Source organism: Anopheles maculipalpis, chromosome 3RL, assembly GCF_943734695.1.
Source record: "Anopheles maculipalpis chromosome 3RL, idAnoMacuDA_375_x, whole genome shotgun sequence".
Lineage (NCBI taxonomy): Eukaryota > Metazoa > Arthropoda > Insecta > Diptera > Culicidae > Anopheles > Anopheles maculipalpis.
In genome coordinates this window covers 92,098,077-92,117,994 of record NC_064872.1, presented here as the reverse complement: position 1 = coordinate 92,117,994, position 19,918 = coordinate 92,098,077, and the positions used below count along the sequence as shown (strand labels likewise).

Sequence of the window (19,918 nt, the reverse complement as noted above, 5' to 3'; positions counted from 1 at the left end):
ATGCTGCAAAGTAGTCTCGGACAAGCGCAGCGCTTTAAAAAGCGTGAACGCACACAGAACTGGGCTTACGAGGAGAAACATTTTCTGCTCGAACTTTGCCGCAAGGATATGCACATCATTGAGAACAAGCGGCTCGACAGTGCACTAACGACGCTGAAGAACCGTGCGTGGAAGATCATCCACCAGCAGTTTGCGATCGCGTTCGGCACTGACCGGAACTGCAACCGGCTGAAAGAGCAGTGGCGTCGCATGAAGGCTTGCACGCGGGCCGAAATGCTCGATTATCAACAGCGAATACAGCGCTTCGGACAGGAGGTGGCTGATCGCAAGAAGCCAAGCCAGTTCACGTTCGAAATCTGGGAGTTTATGCAGGAAGCGAAGAAGGTCTGCAAGAATGAATTAATGGACGATGTTGACTACTCCAAGATGAAGCTGTCGCTCGAGGAAAATCTTCCGCAGGGTGTTTCGATAAAGGACTGCAGCGATGAAAATGACGACGAGAGTTCCTCCATGTGGTAGGTAACGGTGTGGTAATTTCTCTCTTAGATCAAACAAGCTAATCACTTTTATTTTTTTATCAATTTCGTAGGGATAAGAACTCACAAAACATTTGCGAGGTTCAAATCAAGGAGGATTCGCACGACGAATTGGATGAATACGATAAGGGACCGGCGACCAAGTACCCCCGATTGCGGGGACTTTCGAGCACTTCGTCACCCTTCGGAACGGGTTCTTCCGCAGCGGATGCAGCCCACAGCCGGTTCAGCGAGCTACTAGCGTCCAGCTTTGCGAACCGTCTGGCCAACAGCGATCATCATCATCTTAGCAGTACCGGTGGATCCGGAAGCAATCACAATAACAACAATAACAACAATACCGCCAGTGGCAACAAACTGCTCGAAAGTCTTGACGCGTTCAACCGGACAGCTTTCGGCAGTGAATCAAGCCTAGCCGATCTGACTGCTCACGGAGGTGCGGCAAACGCAAATCTGTCACAGACGGATCTGAGCAACACCCTCGAGGCGCTGAACCTACTTAAGAATCGTTTCAACCGTATGAGCGAGCTAGGCCACTGGAAGAATGCTTTCCAGGAGGCACACAACCTCAGCACGGTAAACCACCATCAGCCACCGGATTCACCGACCGGAGTAGGACACAGTGCGGCGGCCAACCATCTACTACAGGGTCTCGCAAACGGAGCCAATGGTGCGCACCTGCACGATGATGAGCACGACGGTGGTGCACATCCCGGCACCGACTCACCACTGCTGACCGGCAGAAGTGCAAACGCCGGTCTGAAGAAGTTGCTCGAGTCGCAACACCAGAGTGAGCACGAGTTGCGCATGCAGATACTGAAAACTGAACTAGAAACAGCTAAACTGAACAAAGAAACGGCCGAACTGAACCGACAGTTGGCACTACAGAAACTCCGAAGGGGCGACAGTACCGGTAACAGTGTAGGTGACGTTATCAATCACTCCGACCGAAGAGATGAAGACGATCCGGATGCGATGGACGACAATACCTCCAACTCGACCGTACTCGAAGGCAGATTGGTTGTCCGATCGTTATCATCTTTGGAAGCACCGGCCGCCCCACTACCACCCTCCGTTCCATCTTCACCGTCGTTGTCCTTAAAAGGGTCCAAAATCGAGTAGTGAACTTAATTGAAGAGATTAGTGGAGGGTGATATCAATCAGAGGCCACCAAAGGCTAAGCTCGTAATTCCGTCTGTTAGCATTTTAGGACACCCGATGCCCGGCTTTGTTTTGACGACGCATCAAGCCCTTCGGAACCGTATTGTAAAATAAAAGTTGCTCTAATCAGTCGCACAACAGTTATCGGTAATCACGATAGCCGATCGCAAATTTTCTATGGGGGGCTCTTGAATTTAATCCTTAGCTCAATCCGAGAACGTGATGAGCGGTGCATTTACCGCACGATCAAGTGAAATAGGTACTTTAAAAAAAAACTAACGAACAGCAACAAAATGAAGATTGTTTGAAAACAAGAAATCTAAAAGCAATTTTACGAGGAAGTATATTAAAGACTGCCGAGGACTTATCGATGGCTCAGAAGATGAGGGAAAGTGAGCATTAAATTTATTATTAGTAGCCAGTTTTATAAAAATAAAATAATAGTGAAATGAACCATGTTTCGTGTTGAAGTAGCAGTAGAGGTAGCTAGAGTAAACATAATTAGTGGCGCATAATGGAAGCAACACTGTGTAGGTTCAGTACGTGCGTAGGTTGGAGAAATTGGCTCAAGATAATTTCCTATCGAGTCAAAACTAAACAAATGCCGATAAAGAAAATGCCAGCAAGAGAGCGTCTCGCCAAGCTGCTTGTTCTACGACGGGCAAAAGGAGGGGCACTACGTACGTACCTGTGCTTGCAAATGCCGAATCATGGGGGTGCGGTTAGGTGGAGAACAACGGGGTGGTTTGTGGAGAGGCTTTATCATGTTATCGATGATTTTTTTCCTTTTCCGAGTGCTACTATTACTTGGTAATTTTTTCATATTTGTTTCGCGGCTGTCCAAAATTGCAACCCAGATTTAGTGTGTAATTATATTTGCCCCACCCTGGGGCGTTGTGTGGCTGCAATTTAATTATGGGGAAAGCGGCACCCATCAGACAGCAGTTTAATGGTGCGGTGTAATTTTTAGGCATTTTGCACAAATGGTTGGTACACTTATGAGGTCAGCAGCGCCTACCAGAGATAGTCAAGGAGCTGAAGGGGCTTTGGTGTTGTTTAACGATTGGATGTATGACTTCGAGTTCGATTTTTGTAGGTTTTTGGGCGTTAATAGCATACGCGTGAAGCGTGTGCTTTGCTAATATGGTATTTAGATGTTGATATCTTTGTAGTGTGTGGTAGTTTCTTGGATTTAAAATCCAAATTGATAACGGTAACGCGCTCTTTTTGCCCACATGCTCATATCCTGTTGTAATGTAATGTGTGTTTGAGTATTTTCATGTATCGTATAATTTCCTTTTTATCATTGTTAAACGTGCATTGCGCTCGCAACATGGACCCCAATTGGATAAGAGAATCATTAATTTAAGAGTTGTGACGATTCCTTTTCACCCAACCGATTGACTGTCCGACTGAGCTAGCTAGTGCTCAGTTGTGTTTGGTACTCAGCTTTAGTTGTGTTTTATTCTCTATCAGCAAGATCGAGACTTCTACTATTTTAATTTGCAATGGTCGGTAGTTAATGTGTTTGGTACGCTTTTTACTCATAACGGTAATGCACATATCCAGCACCAAAGATGAGAATTTACCGCCAAACACACTCTTGACAAGTCGTCATTTCAGTCAAGATGCAGATAAAACTTTACTAAACTGCGACTTTTTCAATCCAAAATAACATCCGGTGGGTTGTATTTATGAGATTGACTTTAGAAAAAAAAACATTATTTGATTTGAAAAGTGGTTTTCTTTTGCTTAAATTAATTTGCATCATTAATGAAGTAGGAAAAGGCCGTTTTCGGACGGCTTGATCTTTACGTCTTCTTATTCAAGCTCACAACCGGTGCCGTAAGAATAAAGTTATTATATGAAAATAATGTTATTTTTAAGTGTTTCAGTGTAAAGGGTCAAACTGCTCAAACTGAATCGGTAAAATAGAAATGTTTAAAGGCCACTTTTTTACATTACCCACGACTTTTACGACACCTTTGTAATACTCGTCTTGGTTGTAATTTTCAGTTGTCTGCCAATCAGACGTTAGAAAAATGCTACTTGGGGCAATGTCAAACGTCTGACAGATCATTCCTTGTGTAAAGTGGAGCTGTGCAAACTAGCTGTCGGGAACATTACAAGCCAGCAAAAAGCCAAGAGCCGTGGAAAAGGGCAGGCTGACGCAAAATTTACGCAGTTTCCAATCGTCAAAACTGTGCGTTGTTACATTTGCTGATTATGCACCCAGTTCGAGGCAGTAATAATTGTTCAGTTTGTGGTGTGGAATTGTAGAAAGTCAGCAGTCGCTACAGCGTTCAAGGAAGAGAGAAAGAAAGAGCGTGTGTGTGTGCGCGAGAAGTAGGTGTATGCGTGTGTTTTTTTGTTAGTGCGTTGCTGTTCGTCTGGATGTCGTGGTCGTCGTCGTCGTGGTTTTACGCCAGGAATGTGCGTTGATATTCACCGTCACTTGTGTTCTATTGCGCTGGAAAGCAATTGTGTGGTGTAAAATTGTCGCCCTGATCGCAGCAAAACGTGTACAACGGCAGCGCTGACAGTCAACACGGGCAAACACAGCAACTGCATCGGCTGCTAGGATTGTGTCGAAAATTGTAGTGTTTAGTGAAGTTATCGGTACTACCAGCGACGCACATCCGTCGCGAAAAGTTGAAATTGGTGGAAAAAGCGACCAAGTGCATCGTTTTTGCTCACTCCCGTGGTGTTGTGTACGGAGCAAAGAGTGTGTGTAATCGTGCGTGTGTGTTCATCCCCATATCCTTGATCTAAGAGGAAGGAGCCTTCCTGTGTAGCAGTAATTGTATGAGTGCGTGTGGTGTGTAGGAGCGCGCAGTGTTGTATTGTGGTGTTGTCTAGTGGTAAGGGATTTTCTAAAGCCACCTTTAACATCTCCGTTTCCACCGTTTTCCGTGCTGTGCTCATTGTGTGCCCAAGTGTATCCATATTTATTTATACACATGTGTGTGTGTATGTGTGTGAGTGTTAGTGGAAATTTGTTGTGGGCAAGTGCAGGCCGTAAAGCATAAAATAATATAGATAATAAAGTAAAGTAATCCGTCCAAATAGGAGCTAGTGTCGTGTGTTGTGTAGTGTAAAAGTCTGTAACTCCATTACACGTTTCCTGTCCCACCGTAACGTGGAGAAGTGTCCGATCTAATTCTGAATCAACATTGAAACATGTCGCTCGCAATGCTCAACATCAAAGACGACGGCGTTAGGCACGGTGGCAACCGGCGGAAACTGGCCGCATCGTCAACGGCGACGGCAGCCACCTCCTTCCTGCTGGTGTTGTTCCTGGTCGCGATCCCTTGGACGTTGGCGGCTGCAGCCGAGAACGATCAGGTATTGTATTATTATTGTTCATTTTACCGATGCCTTCCGTCCAACATGAAACAATAAATTGGTAGCATAACTGGTACTGCTATGGTTTGTCCAAAACATCGCCCTCGACTACAAACATCCGTTCGACTACAAATTGCAGAACCTTTCTCGCACTCAAGCCCCCCAAAGCCCTCTGGAACTTGGATGGAAAGTGTGGAACGAATCGGATCAAGCGAAAGGTGGCTGACAATAGGTGAAGGGCAAGAAACGATCGGCATTCAGCTCTTCGGATGATGCTCCCGGTGCCGTCCTCTTGTGCGTGCGTGCGTGCGCGCGCGCGTGTGTGTGTGTGTGTGCATATACGCACAAGATAGCTCATCCAATGTTGGTATATTTCAACGAATTCCTCTCGCCATTGCACAGACCCTTTGGACGTGTCGCCCTCGTCATCTCGGTTACCCATGATGAGCTGAGATGCTCGTACGACGTTATTCTCACTGCTCACTCCATTTCCAAGTTTATGATCAGTCCAACGATCCCGCTTTTTCCCGCAACACCCCACCGTTAAGCTCGTAAAGTCTATAAGCCGTTCGAAACATACATACATACACACACATACACACCTGTCTCAACATAAATTTCAGGCCTGTTCGACTAAACCTTTCGTTCCCTCTCTGGATGAGAAGTGCTACGGGATGTAGAAGACGGTAAAAGCAAAGGAGCGACCGAAACGGGAAAAATCAGTGAAAAAGGGCCGCCCTTTTAGCATGAACGAGGCAGAACGAGATGTGCAGGGAGCAAATGACTGAAGCTGAGTCTGGAATATAGACAGCGATGTGTCGTGCGTCGGTAGTTGTGCGGGTGCTTTCCTTTTGCATTTGGAAAGGTGTGGGCTGTTGTCGGAACGTAGGGATGATGGGAGGGTTGGCTGGGTGATGGGGTGCTTGGGCCCGTGGAATCGAAAGAGAGCGAGATTTTTGTAATGCGTACATGGTGCGTGTGTATGCGACCACAAGAGAATACGCATCGTTGTTGTGTATGCTTGCTTGTGTGTGTGTGTTGATGTGAGATGTTGTGTATTTATATTGATTTTATGGTCCCTCTAGCTGTTTCCACTGCGGCTGGTGAAGCAGCTTCGCTCGCGACATTCGACAGCGACCATAAAACGTCCCGCCGAAAAGCAGCTGCCAAGTACAATTGTCTTGTAGTAGACCGGACTTGCTAGATGAAATCCTCAAGTGAACAGCAATATTTTCATTTCCGTTTCATTTGGTACCGGAAGAGAGAAGAAGAGAGTTTTCCGAACGTTTTTGCTCAACATTGATAGAGATGGAGTGAGAGAGAAAGAGAGAGATAGACAGAGAGAGAGAGAGAGAGAGAGAGAGAGAGAATGAGAGAAAGGAAGCAAGGAAATGTACGGAAAAAAATGCCAAGATCTTGCATGGAAAGAATGAATGAATGAACCGAGTACGCGACGTACCTCCCCGCGACGAATTGGATGTATTGGTGTAATCTTGGGTTGGAACCCTTGGGAGAGGGTGTGTGTGGGCTTGATCGAGAACCGCAAACGATGGCCGCAGTGGATAATACCGAACGACACCCCATCTCCAACCCTGTACAACTCTCGTCGTAGCAACAATAGAGAACACGCATTGGAAATCCCAGCCCCCCAGTCCCAGCACACTGCAGAACGGGAATGTGGAGGAGTGTGTTCGAAATTCCACCAGATGGCGCACTCGTGTGGTTGCTACGTGCACGTGTGTGTGTTGTTGGTATTAGTTGTTTTGAAACCAGCGATTAATTCTTTCAGATTGTAGTAGGCTGCGTTTCTGTTTAGTAATTGTTACTGCTGCTGCTGATGTTAATAATTATGGGTTTGGAAGTTTGGGCGTTAACTACGGTGGGCGACTGGACGCAATCGAACGAAGGATTGATAGTCGGGCCAGGCACGAAAAAGCACCTGGATTGTATGCTTCTCGCAAAAGAAGCCCCCGCGCGAAAACATGTTTTGAACGGTGTGAAATGCCAGCGCCATTTTTGAATGAATTTTTTATGCTGATCGGTCGGAGTGGGAGGAACTGTCTGCCCGGTTTGCTCAAGGATTAACAGCATCGGTTGATATGTGATAAAACAACGGAACGAGTATTTCTTGTTGACTGACTGTATGCTAATTAGTAAGGCAGTTTGTGTATTCATATGGCTTAGGAGGACGTTGTACAGAAAAAATAAATTCTTTGCACATAACACCTGTCTCGCAACATTGTGGAAATCAAGAAATTCTATCCGTTTGGTACTTGGAAAATATTGTATAATAAAGGGAGCATCCGTCCTCAAATTACAAAAAGTCTAACGCAAGTACTAAGGGCAAGAAATAATCAAAGACTAGGAAAGAATGTCATAAAGGAACATTTTTAGCATAACTATCGATGATTAGTTGATGAATTTTGCATCCATTTCTTGCATTCGTACCATCGTCTCATCTATGGATCAATCCGTCACGCATACAGATGACAGAAAAATTGAAGACGATTTTTTTGTTCCCCCCAGAAAGTTGGAGTCTTTTTTCGCTATTTTCCTCAATGCGTTTCTTACCGAGACACACAAATTTTAGGCAATCTTGAGCCTAGAAAAAAAAGGTGTAAAGCTTTTGCTGGAATGTCTGCATTGTCGTTGGGCTACACGCTGAATGTATTATTTTCTTGCCAAGATTGAAAAAAAGAACAGAGATTAATTATTCAGGCATTAGAATAGAGATCGTTGTATGTTATGAGTATGAAGCAACTCTTTTTAATGAGCAAAGTAGGATTGAATTCGTTTCTGCTGCTTGTTTAGTGAGCCTTTTTTCTCACCAATAGCCATTGAAAATTTGGGCTTCGTATTAGAGATCGTTGTGTGATATGCGTGTGAAGCCACTCTTTTTAATAAGCACAGTGGGATTGAATTCCTTTCTGCTGCTTGTTTAGTGAGCCTTTTTTCTCACAAAGTGCCATTGAAAATTTGGGCTTCGTATTAATTACATTATCACTTTTTCTTTCCGGGCCATGGGCAGAAGGCAGAAGGCTTTTCTTGCCTTGTGCTTCAAATTCCAAAAGGATTTCCTTATCCTTACTCCTCCCCGGTGGGGTTTAGTTTGACGACGAAGTAAGATGGCAATGTTCGGTTCGGTCCATTTTTTGACCGCTCCAGTTGGTGTTCTGTGCTGGTTTTTAGCAATGGTTTTTAGTACCAGGTGTTACAACATTGCTACCGCACCAATGCCCGGAGGCAACAACGATGCAGTATTGAAACGGAAAGTTGTTGATGAAACAGCCTACACTACAGCAGCTTTGGACCGGTTCACCGAAGAGAGACCCGGGGGCGCTTTTTGTCAATTTACGTGGGCGACCGGGACCTTTTTTTTTGCTTTCGTTTTTGACTCGATAACGTCTCCCAAGCAAACCGTCGAACATATTTTTTAGACTCAGTTTTTGCCAACCAGTAGTGGACAGCCTCCGCTCGGCAGGCTTAGGAGTGGATCTCAGCATTCAAGGTGCGGTGCACACGGTTGCCTGATTGCGACTAATGGTAACGTTGCTGAAGTGTTTTACCTTTGCTCTTTTACAGAGGAAACGACTTAACGTATGTGTGTGCGTGTGTGTGAATGTCTAATGATCCATCACCATCGGTCCCATTTAGCTAAACCTAGCGTTGAACTCTGATATGCTGTGTTGTATTGGTTGGTGGTTGGCAATGATGAGCTTGTCTGATGCCTGCCCGAGGTAGCAAAGCATACAAGCATAGAACACTGTGGGGCCATCCAAACACGCGCGCTCACACACTTCATATCGCTTTGATTGGTGGTGGCGTTTGCGGTGGGATACACCTCACACAAGTATTTAGGCTTAAGATTCGGGTCTCGTTTTGGTCTTTGATCATGATGCAAGGCGCCTGCTAGCGTTTTGGTTCGGGACCTTGAATTTTTCGTTTTCTCCTACTTCGAGAGGCGTTTCTTTTATGTCCTAATGTACAAATTTATGTTCGCCTTAAGCAGGAAGGATGGATTCGCTCGTCCGGAGATTCGAAAATGGACATCAAAAAGGATGAACGTGGTTCGGAAGATTCGTATTCGATGCAAATGTTTAAAGCGAAGATAATATTGAATTTAATCCTGTGCTTACACACCGGATGCGCACAAGAAAGGGAAGGACAGGGCGCGGTCTTTGGGAAACGGAAGTAGCTAGGGAGCGGAAAGCTATCGGTAGTGTAGGCCTAAGGCGAGCTGCTTATAAGCGAACGTTTGTTAGGTGGAAGATGAAAGATCTTGCTGGAATTAAATATCCGTTTCGTGGTCCTTGGACGGCCTAGGCCAACTTGCAGCAGTGCGCTACGGTGGTTCAATCCGCCGTTTACTCCGTTTTCGTTATGAAGCGACTCGAAGGATGGCACATTCTTTGGCAACGGAAGCGAAGAGTGTCTTGTGTTTTGGTGTATCTTCCGCCCGATAACGACCAAGACGATGCTCGAACGAGCAAACATTCCTTGAGCGAAGGATGTCTTTCCTCGCGAGACCGGCTAACCGGGAGCAGTTGGTATGTACCAGCAACACACATCGAACCAAAGGGACCTTGGTTGACGCAAAGAGAACTTCCTACCCCGTGTACGACGACATCTCTGCAATGGAATCTAAAACTCTGCCCTCGTATCGATCTGGAAAACGACCCGCAATCCAACGAGCACCATGTCTATGTGCCTGACCAGGGTATGGGTACTAATTGATAAATTGCTACCTCTACGGCAACTAAGGAGAACACGAAGGGTGCTGCACGGATGCCATGGGTGCCATGGGTACTAAGCACGCTACACCTTCCCTTACCAATCCCAATAGGATTACAAGAAACAGGACAATTATGTTGGCATAGTTTCGATTTGCATCCATCATCACACGCCACTCACTGGCGACCGAGATCGATTGTAAATGCTTTTCCGCTCGCTGATTAGCGAGCGCTGTTGCCAATCACACATATTATGCATTTGGAATGTGATGTTGATTATGGAAACGCGCTTTGCCGCCACCGCCACACTTCGGACTTATCACGGCTCAGTAATCGGATACGAACTTGAATTTGTATTGGCAATTAAAAATTAGCTCCAGCTCTGTCTAACGTGTCATATCACAGGCGTGACTCGTAATCTCATATAAATCAGATTTCTTTTCGATTGCGCGGACAATCATCATCAATGCACAATCTTATCATCACACCGTGTCTGTTTGGTTGTGTGGTTTTTTTTTTTTTTTTGCTATTCTGGGAAGTGTCCAGGGCGTTTTTTTTTCTTCAGGTTGTTGTCAAACAACGTTGTCTTATCAGCTATAAAGAGCGGCCTAACCACTCTCCAGTGTTTGATTCTTCCTCTTTTGTGGAATACTGTTCGGAAATAATGCCAACCAAAACAAGCGAATGGTTCGACTGGTACAGCACTCTGTGTTTTGTTTAAATTTTGTTTTACGTGGAAATAAATGCACAACATAACATTGATGATTAATCACATGACCTTTGGATGTACTGGGTTGCGATTAGTAATAATGCGCAACAGCTTTTTTTCAAATAATTCGGATTTATATAAGACAGCTTGACAGTTGCTTACAACTGTAATTACGTCTTTATTTATTTCCTTTAGTAAATGCAAAATTCATCTGTGTAATCTAATGATCGTTTGTGCATCGTGCGTGCGTGGAAAAACACAAACATTTATCGAGTTATTACGCTCTGTTTAATGCTCGGGCACGTTCAGTCGATCTAAAATTGATCGTCCGCATTAAAAAAAAAAAACAAAAATCCTTCCCCGAAATACCTAGCAACCAGAGAAGGCAAAAGTGCTATCGAGGCCGACACGAAATGGGGTCGGAATGTTGGGATTCGGTACAGGATTTAAGATAAACATCTGCGGCTGATGAACTACGAGCTGAAGAAATTCGCCGAAAGCAAAACCTTTTTGCCCGCCGACTCGCTCTCGCTAAGGGTAAGGGCGAGGAATTAATGGATAAATTCAAGATTCCTTCACGCCAGTCTCATATCATTTGTCGAATGATATAACTCGGTGTTGTGCGCTCGTTCGTCGCCACAAATTGCCACAAAGAATAGCCACAAATTGCGATGCTTCAGTTCGCAGTCGCGATGTGCGTGGCCATTGATTTGTTTCGTTTGTGATGAATTATACGCTGAAAAAGACTAGACGATCACGTAAGATCATGGTTTAAAACATTTGAGCAAGCATCTCGGTCCGATGTGTTATTTGATTTGGCTAAGAGTTGGACTGCATGTTGTAGAAATTATTAGTACAATTATATTACCGCTGAATCGTGTGCACAAGCTCACCTTTTCTTCTATATACTATGAAACAGTTCAATATATGATTCATGCCTGGGACCGTTGTGATTTGTGAGCGATAATTGTCACACTTGGTCACTCTCTTTGTGATCACATTCCATTAGAGATCACAGCCATTTAGCGATATGAGCATGTTCGCAGTTCAAGTCATCTCAAAAATATGTGTGACGAAGCATCGTGTGCGGACGACGACCGTGTTTTGAAGGACCTAATTACTGCGCAAAACAAAACATAAAAGAACATGAAACTGTTAAAAGTGGAATGCAGTCAGCCCCCTTGTATTTTGTACTACTTGTCTTTATCCCTGCGTGCTGTGAAAATAACGATGATGACCTCCATCTGTCATAAACTTTTCTTTGATTTTTAGCTTCGTCCAACGTGAATCCATTACTTCTTTACTGTATGTTCTCAATTTAGTCGACAAATAAACGATCTGCAGTAGGCGCTGGATGCAGCTAACGAATTGCGCAATTTGAACTGTACGAACACAAGAACAGGGACGCTGGCAATGTGGTGAATAATAAGTTTGTGTTGATCATATTTTGTAATCCCACCTCCCATATGTGTCCTGCTGCTCCACCTCAAGCCGGCCATCGTTTGTTTCGGCCCAGCGCACACACACGCGACCATAACCGCAAACATACAGTGCAAAGTACTGCATTCAAATCCTAGAATGGACTCGAAACTCCAAAATGCATCCATCCAATTGGAATCTAGCAGCGCTCGTGTGTCTTCTGGTCCCTGCGTCTGTCACTGACACTGCTAAGCGTTTGACCACCCCGGTACATTAGTTGTATCTTCCGTGCTCTGATTGTCGTACTCATGAAATGGAGCAAAATCGTGAAAACAATAGATTAAACAACGGCTCGTAATGACGGTGGTGTAGGGTGGTGTGCGCAAAGGAGATGACATCGGATGCGAGATGTGGTCAGATTTTTGCACCTTTCCTTTAGCGTGTGCCCGGAAGTTTTTAGTATTGGTAGTGATTGGTTTATATAAAATCAAACCCTTGCTGAAAACGGGATTTCCGGGTTTGAATGGTATCTACAATTTCGGACAATAGTTTCCCGTTGTTGACAAGTAGTATTTGCGCTGTTGAGCAGGCCTGATACCAACGAAAGATAGATGCACTCTCATACACAAATCGATCGATCCTTCCTACATTGCTCATACTGAATGTACTGAATATCCAACACATAAGATGGACGTTTTTTTTGGTTTGTTATGGTTTTGCGAGATCGTTAACGATTATCTCGGTGATATATGTACATACATCGGCCCTTTATAGTTCAGGGTTGCCACAGGGACTGGGAAGGCAGAAACTTCAGCAAAATGATGAACCAACGCGGTAGAATCTAATGGTAAGGAAAATACAATAATCTTCGTTGCAATCTATTTAACGCCTCCAGCACAATACACTGTCACTCAAAGCATGGATGCGCTTTGCAGCACTCCAAGTTTTGGCACGCCGCTTGGCAAGTACTTAATCGTGGATCCTACGAAGTGCTTGCTCCCTGCGGTTATCTATGCTTGCCTTCAAAACCGTGCACTAGTAGTTTTTGGGGTGGCTTATTTATTTCTCATGTTTTTTTAATGTCAATTTTCCATTCTGTCTCTTCCCTGTTATCGTATCGGATTTGGAGCAGTTTCGCTCTGTTATTTCTTCGTTGTTTTTGTATTTTATATCTATCGTTTGTTCCGCTTGTAATTGGAGATTTTTGTGGATGATAAGAAATTTAAAGCTGTTATTTGTGTGTATGGAGGCTTACTAAGGATGGAGTATTTGTGTGTATGGAGCTTACTGTGTGTATGGAGGCTTGTAAGGAGAGTCCGAGCATTTGAGGCAATGTTCGATATTAATTTGAAATTTCAATTTCTCTTTATCAGGCCATAACTTTAGACAGACAGGCCACCTTCAGGGGTAGAGAGGGTATCCTCTATTCGTGAATGTGAAAATAACAAAAAACAGCCAAGCGGATATATTATTTGTATATTTTATTTATATATTCTTATATGCATCTGTAATATTCGTTGATTTTGGAAAAGCTCAAAACATCCGCTTGTCCGATTGCAAACGATATCAAGAAGCTTTGGACTTGAAAGCTTGCAGCCTAGTAATCAAAATGGCACCACAATGAAAGTAAGATGAGATGAGATGCTTGTGAGATGAGATGTCCAGAAGCTTTTTCATGTAACATTAGGAGGCTGTGAATTTATGCTCCATGTAGCCTTTCTCGCTCACGAGATGGAGTCCTCTGGCGTGAGAGCAAATTGTTTCGCTTCTCGCCAACGACTTCAACCGTTTTCGCGCATGTACATCGTCCAACACGGTTGTTTATCGCAATGTGCAGGACGATGTGAGCTTTGGTAGCTTTGCAAAGAAAACACCCAGTCCCAAAGGGATGATTCGTTGGAGCTAGCTTATGTAGTTGCTAGGGAAAGAGTGTTTTTTTTTTTGAAAATTCTCCTAAAACAGAGAGACACCGTTATACTCATTACTATGGGAGATGAACGGTAGAGAGAATCGATGACGGAAAATTGAATTGGCTGCGATTGTGAGATGCACGGAAGTTAGAATACATGAAATGTGAGCAAGTTTAGTTTAGAACAAAAAAGCATTGGCTTTTATGTTCTCGAAAGCTCCCATTTGGTCCAGCATGATGAGCGAAGTGGCATGCATTTATGAGATTTCCATTCCGATATGTGCGTGTGTGTGTGCGTATTCTTGGCAATCGGGTTCTCTCGTGTCTGTTTTCGGGACTGCTGCTTGTGCTGCTGCTGCTGACTTGTCTCATAATCGTCTCTATGTTTTTGAGCGCTTCTGTGCGGAGCTTCGTAGTAGACTGTGCGGATAGCAGATAACTACTGCAGTGCATTTAATTCCTATCATTCCTACCGTGTAACAGTGTGTATTCCTTATCGTACAGTTGTATGCGTCCTTAAGGGACCTGCCTACTATTAAGGTATTAATCGAAGAATACGTCGACTGTTATTTATTGTTGATTTCATTTCCGTTTTTCAGTTGCAACCCGTGCTGTATACTGTTTCGTAGATAAGTGTATATGTGTAGGTAAATGTGAATTTGAGTGCCAATTTATCCTTCCGGGAAGGCAAGCAAACAAGCAATACAAGGTTTCAAAAAGGTTGATGGAAAAGATTCACGCAGCGCTGAAAAAAAAACATGGTTTGGGAAAAACGGTCATCAAGTTCGTTCGTTATTTATGCGCCTTGTCTGACATTTACCCTCCTCTATCCCACGTCCTCCATGTCCTACACCGATGCCCTAAATGAGGAATGTATTTGTGTGTTCAATGTTCTGCCTGTGCAACGTGGCGGGTGTTGGGCTAGGGTTTGTCTGTCTTGTTCGCCTTTGTCTCATGTTGCCCAGCAGGAAGGCGGCCTGTACGCATTTTGCAGGACGTCATTGGAAAGTAACACTTGTAATGCCAGTGGCTTTGTACAAGAGTAATTCGGCATTATTTCACGGCTAGTAAAGCCCGGTCCTTTCCGGTCACCATTCCTATTCCTATCCCTAAAGGCCAAACCTGACGGTGTGTTTGCAAGTGACCAAAAGCTAATTTAATGGTTTGCTAATCCTTGCAATTCGTCATTCGTAATGGTTCCAAGAAATGAGAGATTGTCGGGAGTGTAATAAATTTGCAACAGGGGCTCTGTTTCGTTACGAATGCACGACAAAAAATGGATATGCCACTCGACAACGTGGCAGGGCTGTTAGACATTACTTAAAATGTGTAAAGTTCTACAGCGCTAAGCACCGTTCGCTTATACAATTCCGCATGCATATAAAAGAAAGGTGTGGTATATTGGTAATTGAATTAGGGGCCCTTTCGGTCTTTCAGTCCTTTGGTCTCTCGCAGCCCTAAACTAACGATGCCGATGACGCGCGAGTTTGTGTTTCTGTAGGGTTTGCCCGTCACGATGCTTACCCGTTTTTCCTGTACCGTTTTAGTGGTTGCAGAATGATGAAAGGAGTGAAAGCTGCTCTCTTGTTTCTTCACGGCGAACTAAAAGCGTATCTTTCCTTTCTGTCCCGTGCGGCATTAGGCAGTGTGTGCGTTATCAGAGTTATGCAATTTAGCGTAGCCGAAGTAACGCACCGAAAATCGATAATAATGTTTACGGGATGTTGTCCGCCCAACCGAAGGAGAAACAGAAATATATGAGAGAGAGAGAGAGCGCGAGAGAGTGTGGAGAAGAGGTAGGTGGCATTGTGATTGAAATAACCAAGTAGACGTCGATCGGTAAGAGAGAAGCGAGAATACGAAAGGGAAGTGGTAAGGGGAAAAAGGATATACCATAAACTAGGACACTCCAGTCAAAGACGTCATCATCATCCGCGCAAAGGTAGCCCCAAGGGAACGATATCTCACCTTCATTCGTAGTTGCACAGTGTCTAACGAGTGAATCCAGTGGCAAAATTGAGTTAGAAGTTAAAGTTGTAGGATTACGAGTTTTATAACACACGCCTTCGCGGTTCGAGAAAACTAATCTATTTTCCTGTGTGTGTGTATGGTTTAATTACAGAACTCTAATAATCGCAACCTAAATCTCGACAGTAGTTCGTCCTTCGGTGCGGCACCATCGAACCAAAATGATATTTACATCGATGACGAAGGTTTGGAAGGTTCTGGCAGCCGCGGTGAAGTAAGATCTTCGGATAGTAAACAATGCGGCCGGGCAGAACTTAGGAACTAACACCTTTAAATGTATTTTTGCAGGTGCGGGACGATTTAGAGAAAGAGGACGACGAAGCATCCGGTTCTGGTTTCGGAGATGATGACGAAGATTCCACCTCGAGTCGATCGTCGCTACCGTCTTCGTCGTCATCAGGCGGCAATCTAAACATACTGCGCGGTGGCAGCGATAACCTGCCAGGTTCAGGTGATCATGATGATAATGATCTCTACACAGACACCAACCTACCCACCGTTGATCCATCGACCACCGACGACGAAGATAGTCAGTTTTGTTTGCATGGCTTTATTTCTATTATAATTTATTCCCAAACTAAATCTCCTCACAACATATTGATCGCTGCACAAGTGGTCGCTGTAGTGCGGTGGACCATTAATCTCGGTTCGCTTCCCTCTGGCAACGGTAGTGCTACGTGTGCAGCGATAATATCTGTTTCATCTTAAAAACACAGAATAGAAATTAAATGAAGCAGAGAAAAAACAAACATCATCAAACTCCTCCAAAGTCGAGCGAAACAAAGCTAACGCCATCGGTGGAAGACGCACTGTGGAACATACAAAACATAAAACAATCGAATGTGTATTTTATTGAGCAACGATTCCGTTAGTTATACATTCGAGATGAATTTTCAATCCCACGTTGGGATCGTTTTGTCAATACGCGACACTAAAGGCATCCTGTATGTTTCGTTTTTCTTACTTATACCCTTAATTACGCCTTCCCTCTTTCAACCCACACTGACTATTTACCGTCTGTCTTTTCGGATTGACAATTTATATGGTCCGATTTCTGTCTAACTGTAAAAACGTTGTTTGATCGTTTGTTGAAGCCATCTGAACATATTTCCTTTATCTCTATAACGTTTTCACTTTCTAACTGTTATGCATGAATTTATCGTTAATTTTTCTGCCCTGTATTGTTGACATGTTTTTCAATCTGAAAGTTGCTAAAGATATTTTTCTTTCCTTCATCTATCGCACTACTTGCAGCATGATGAAATTTGTTGTCCTCATATTTACACCATCGCCATTTTGTGCATTTTCATTTAAATTTAATCTTTTTCATTGTCATTTTCTTATCCATCGGTCAAATTTCGTGCCTTTTTCAATCACGATTCATGTCCATTTCATGTCCATTCGCCAGTGTCGCGCAATGGTACTCTCATTGGTCACTTCATCTTTATTTTCATATGCCTTGTTCATTTTCCATTCATAATGCCATCGCTCTCGCCATCATTTTCGGGATGACGAGAGATACAGAAGCATATCATTCGGTAAATGTGTTTATGTTTTTGTTTTGCAGTTTGTTTCACTCCTTCATAATGATGTTCACGTGCGCTTAGAAGGCATCGCCTCAGAAGAACACGTTTGGTTTGAGTTTGAATTTGAGTTTGTTTTTTAAAGCGTTTAGTTGAAGCTAGCTATTTTGAACTATTAAAGTGTAGTGTGTTTTTACATCATGTTTGTTCTCATCGCGTGATCAACATCCTTCCAGTGCCATTAATGCGGTGAGTTTTGTTTTTTTATACTTTAAATCCTTGCAACAGTGCCCATTGGCAAGGATAATAGCAAATCCTCATCGTCTTCGTCCTCATCGGGATCATCTTCGTCGGGCGGAGTTTATTCACGAGGTGGAGATATCATTGAAACCGGAGAGAACGACCTCGATCTCGCTGGACTGCCCCGGCATCACATAACACCCACAGAGGGTAGCATCAACCATCACGACAACACTCAGTACGGTGCGGGCAGTGGCGTTTTGATAATGAATGCCAAGAACGATGACCGAACGGCCAGCTTCTTTGCGCAGCCTGGCATTTTGGCAGGTGAGTTTGAACACCGTGTAGTTTGCTTCGTTGACAATGTGTTACATATACTAATTCATTCAATGAATATTCCTTCTGGTTTACGTTTAGCTGTGATCGGAGGAGCTGTCGTCGGTTTATTGTGCGCAATACTGGTGGTAATGTTTATTGTTTACCGGATGAGAAAAAAGGATGAAGGCTCGTATGCGCTAGATGAACCGAAGCGATCTCCAACGGCCAATACCTACGCCAAGAACGCGAACAACAGGGAATTCTATGCCTGAGATTACTCGATAGACTCGAGTGACGGTGATTTTTAAGTGAGCCATTTTCTTCTCCATCGCAGTTACATCCACAGCAAAACACTGCGCTAGCAAATGGTGCAAGCGAAATGAGGCCCAGCACAGGAGGAAGGCTTAAAAATTGCCGTACAGTGCGAGATAACAAAGCATACACCTAGAATTAGTGGAAAGAGCGAAACGAACGAAAATGAGTGGCAGAGAAAGAGCGTACATGCATGTATGCCGCAGGAAGACGTAAGGTGGTCATATATTGTAGTAAGCACAGTGAAGCTACTGTAAGTGGGGAGGGATACAGAAGTGCATCGAACACGAAAGAATCTTTGCAAATACTCCCACAGCATACGAGGGAAGTAAACTGCAAAAAAGAAGGGATTGATTGTATGAATGTAATGCATATAGGCGCGTACGCACAAACCTACATGCACCGTTCTAGGAATTCATTTAATTTTCGGTAACCGGGTCCACCCTCTGCGCGACGGGACCTGTGAGGGCAGGGTGTTATTCGTTATTCTAGGATATGATTTCAATATGGGAAGCATTTTGATCAAAATACGAGTGGTTGATCCATTCTGTTAGCTTATAGTTCTTTTCCAATTTCCTTCGCTGTGTAGGTTTGTGCGAAACACGTGTGCATCATCGGGGCTTATGCAAATTTCATTTTAATATCTTGACCTAAGTTTTAATTTTGGGGGGCGCGTTAAGCTGGAGATGAGTTTCTCGAATAAGTAACCGTTGATCGTAGATATTATGGGGGTTGTGTATTGTGTTGTGCGTACAATATGGGATTTGGTTGCTTCGGATTGTACAACTTCGCCCAAGGTATCTATTTCTGACAAGCAGCTACAGTGAACAGGGGGGCAGCTTGTATTTCAAAATATTGAGCTAGGTTTGGCAGGATTGTAAGAAGTTTTACATTGGACTGCGTGTGTCTTTGGGTTGAAGAACTTTTGTTGAATGTGGTCCACCGACCGTAGTAGTACACTTCTTATTTTTCTAAATTAAATAACTGTCTTTATTTTCCATTTATAAACAAGAGCATACGAAATAATATGTAACCTAGAATGAGACTATCTTGGGGATTGTTCGATAAACATATAATCGAAATTTCGGATAAAACAAACCTGATAATGATATATAATTCATATATAAGCAAGAAGCATGAGGCGTATGGCGTTGCAACGCAACAAAACACAAACATACATACATGAATCAAGAAGGAAGATTGAAGGCTAAAAACTCTGTAGTTCGTAAGAAAGGATAGATGTTACTTATTTATAAAAATAATAAGTGCAACAGAGGATGAGCGGAGCGGATACCGTTGCCACAGCCACTGGTTGCAGGCATCGTGGATAGATTAGCAAATCAAATCCTGCAGTCATCTGACTAACGGAGGAAGAAAGTGCGCGCTACATAAGCTTTCTCGTAAATTCGTACGCACCCTTGGTGTATGTGTGTGTGCGTGTGTGTGTATGTGCGCGCGCACACCTCGATCAGGATAATTAATTGAACTTCTCTTTGTGTGTCTCACTGTGCGTATGTATGTTGAGGACGATGGAGAAGGGAAAATGGTTGGAAAATGGGCTATAATACACAGCAGACAACAGATAATGATTAAGATGAGTGATTATGGATTTTAGTTCCATTCGTGTAGAGCCGAGTGAACGGAACTGTAAGATCACAATTTAACAAAACACAAAACCATAAAGAATA

General features: G+C 43.7%; 2 protein-coding genes across 2 annotated transcripts; both read left to right on the top strand.

The window, feature by feature from the left end:
• LOC126562020 (homeobox protein 5) lies at positions 1-1,658 on the top strand. The gene is made up of 2 exons (XM_050218430.1): positions 1-515; positions 590-1,658. Exons 1-2 carry the CDS (start codon positions 1-3, stop codon positions 1,656-1,658), a joined length of 1,584 nt encoding a protein of 527 aa, XP_050074387.1.
• Positions 1,659-4,877: 3,219 nt separating this feature from the next.
• On the top strand, positions 4,878-18,253 carry LOC126561221 (syndecan). The gene is made up of 5 exons (XM_050217169.1): positions 4,878-5,042; positions 15,932-16,051; positions 16,126-16,366; positions 17,649-17,927; positions 18,018-18,253. Exons 1-5 carry the CDS (start codon positions 4,878-4,880, stop codon positions 18,188-18,190), a joined length of 978 nt encoding a protein of 325 aa, XP_050073126.1. The 3' UTR covers positions 18,191-18,253.
• Positions 18,254-19,918: the final 1,665 nt, after the last annotated feature.

Excerpts from the sequence above, each read along its gene's own strand:
- LOC126561221 (XM_050217169.1), top strand. The coding sequence starts at position 4,878 with ATGTCGCTCGCAATGCTCAACATCAAAGACGACGGCGTTAGGCACGGT. Across the intron at positions 16,367-17,648 it reads GACCACCGACGACGAAGATA|TGCCCATTGGCAAGGATAAT; the intron begins GTCAGTTTTGTT and ends TCCTTGCAACAG. Across the intron at positions 17,928-18,017 it reads GCAGCCTGGCATTTTGGCAG|CTGTGATCGGAGGAGCTGTC; the intron begins GTGAGTTTGAAC and ends GTTTACGTTTAG.
- LOC126562020 (XM_050218430.1), top strand. The coding sequence starts at position 1 with ATGCTGCAAAGTAGTCTCGGACAAGCGCAGCGCTTTAAAAAGCGTGAA. Across the intron at positions 516-589 it reads GACGAGAGTTCCTCCATGTG|GGATAAGAACTCACAAAACA; the intron begins GTAGGTAACGGT and ends TCAATTTCGTAG.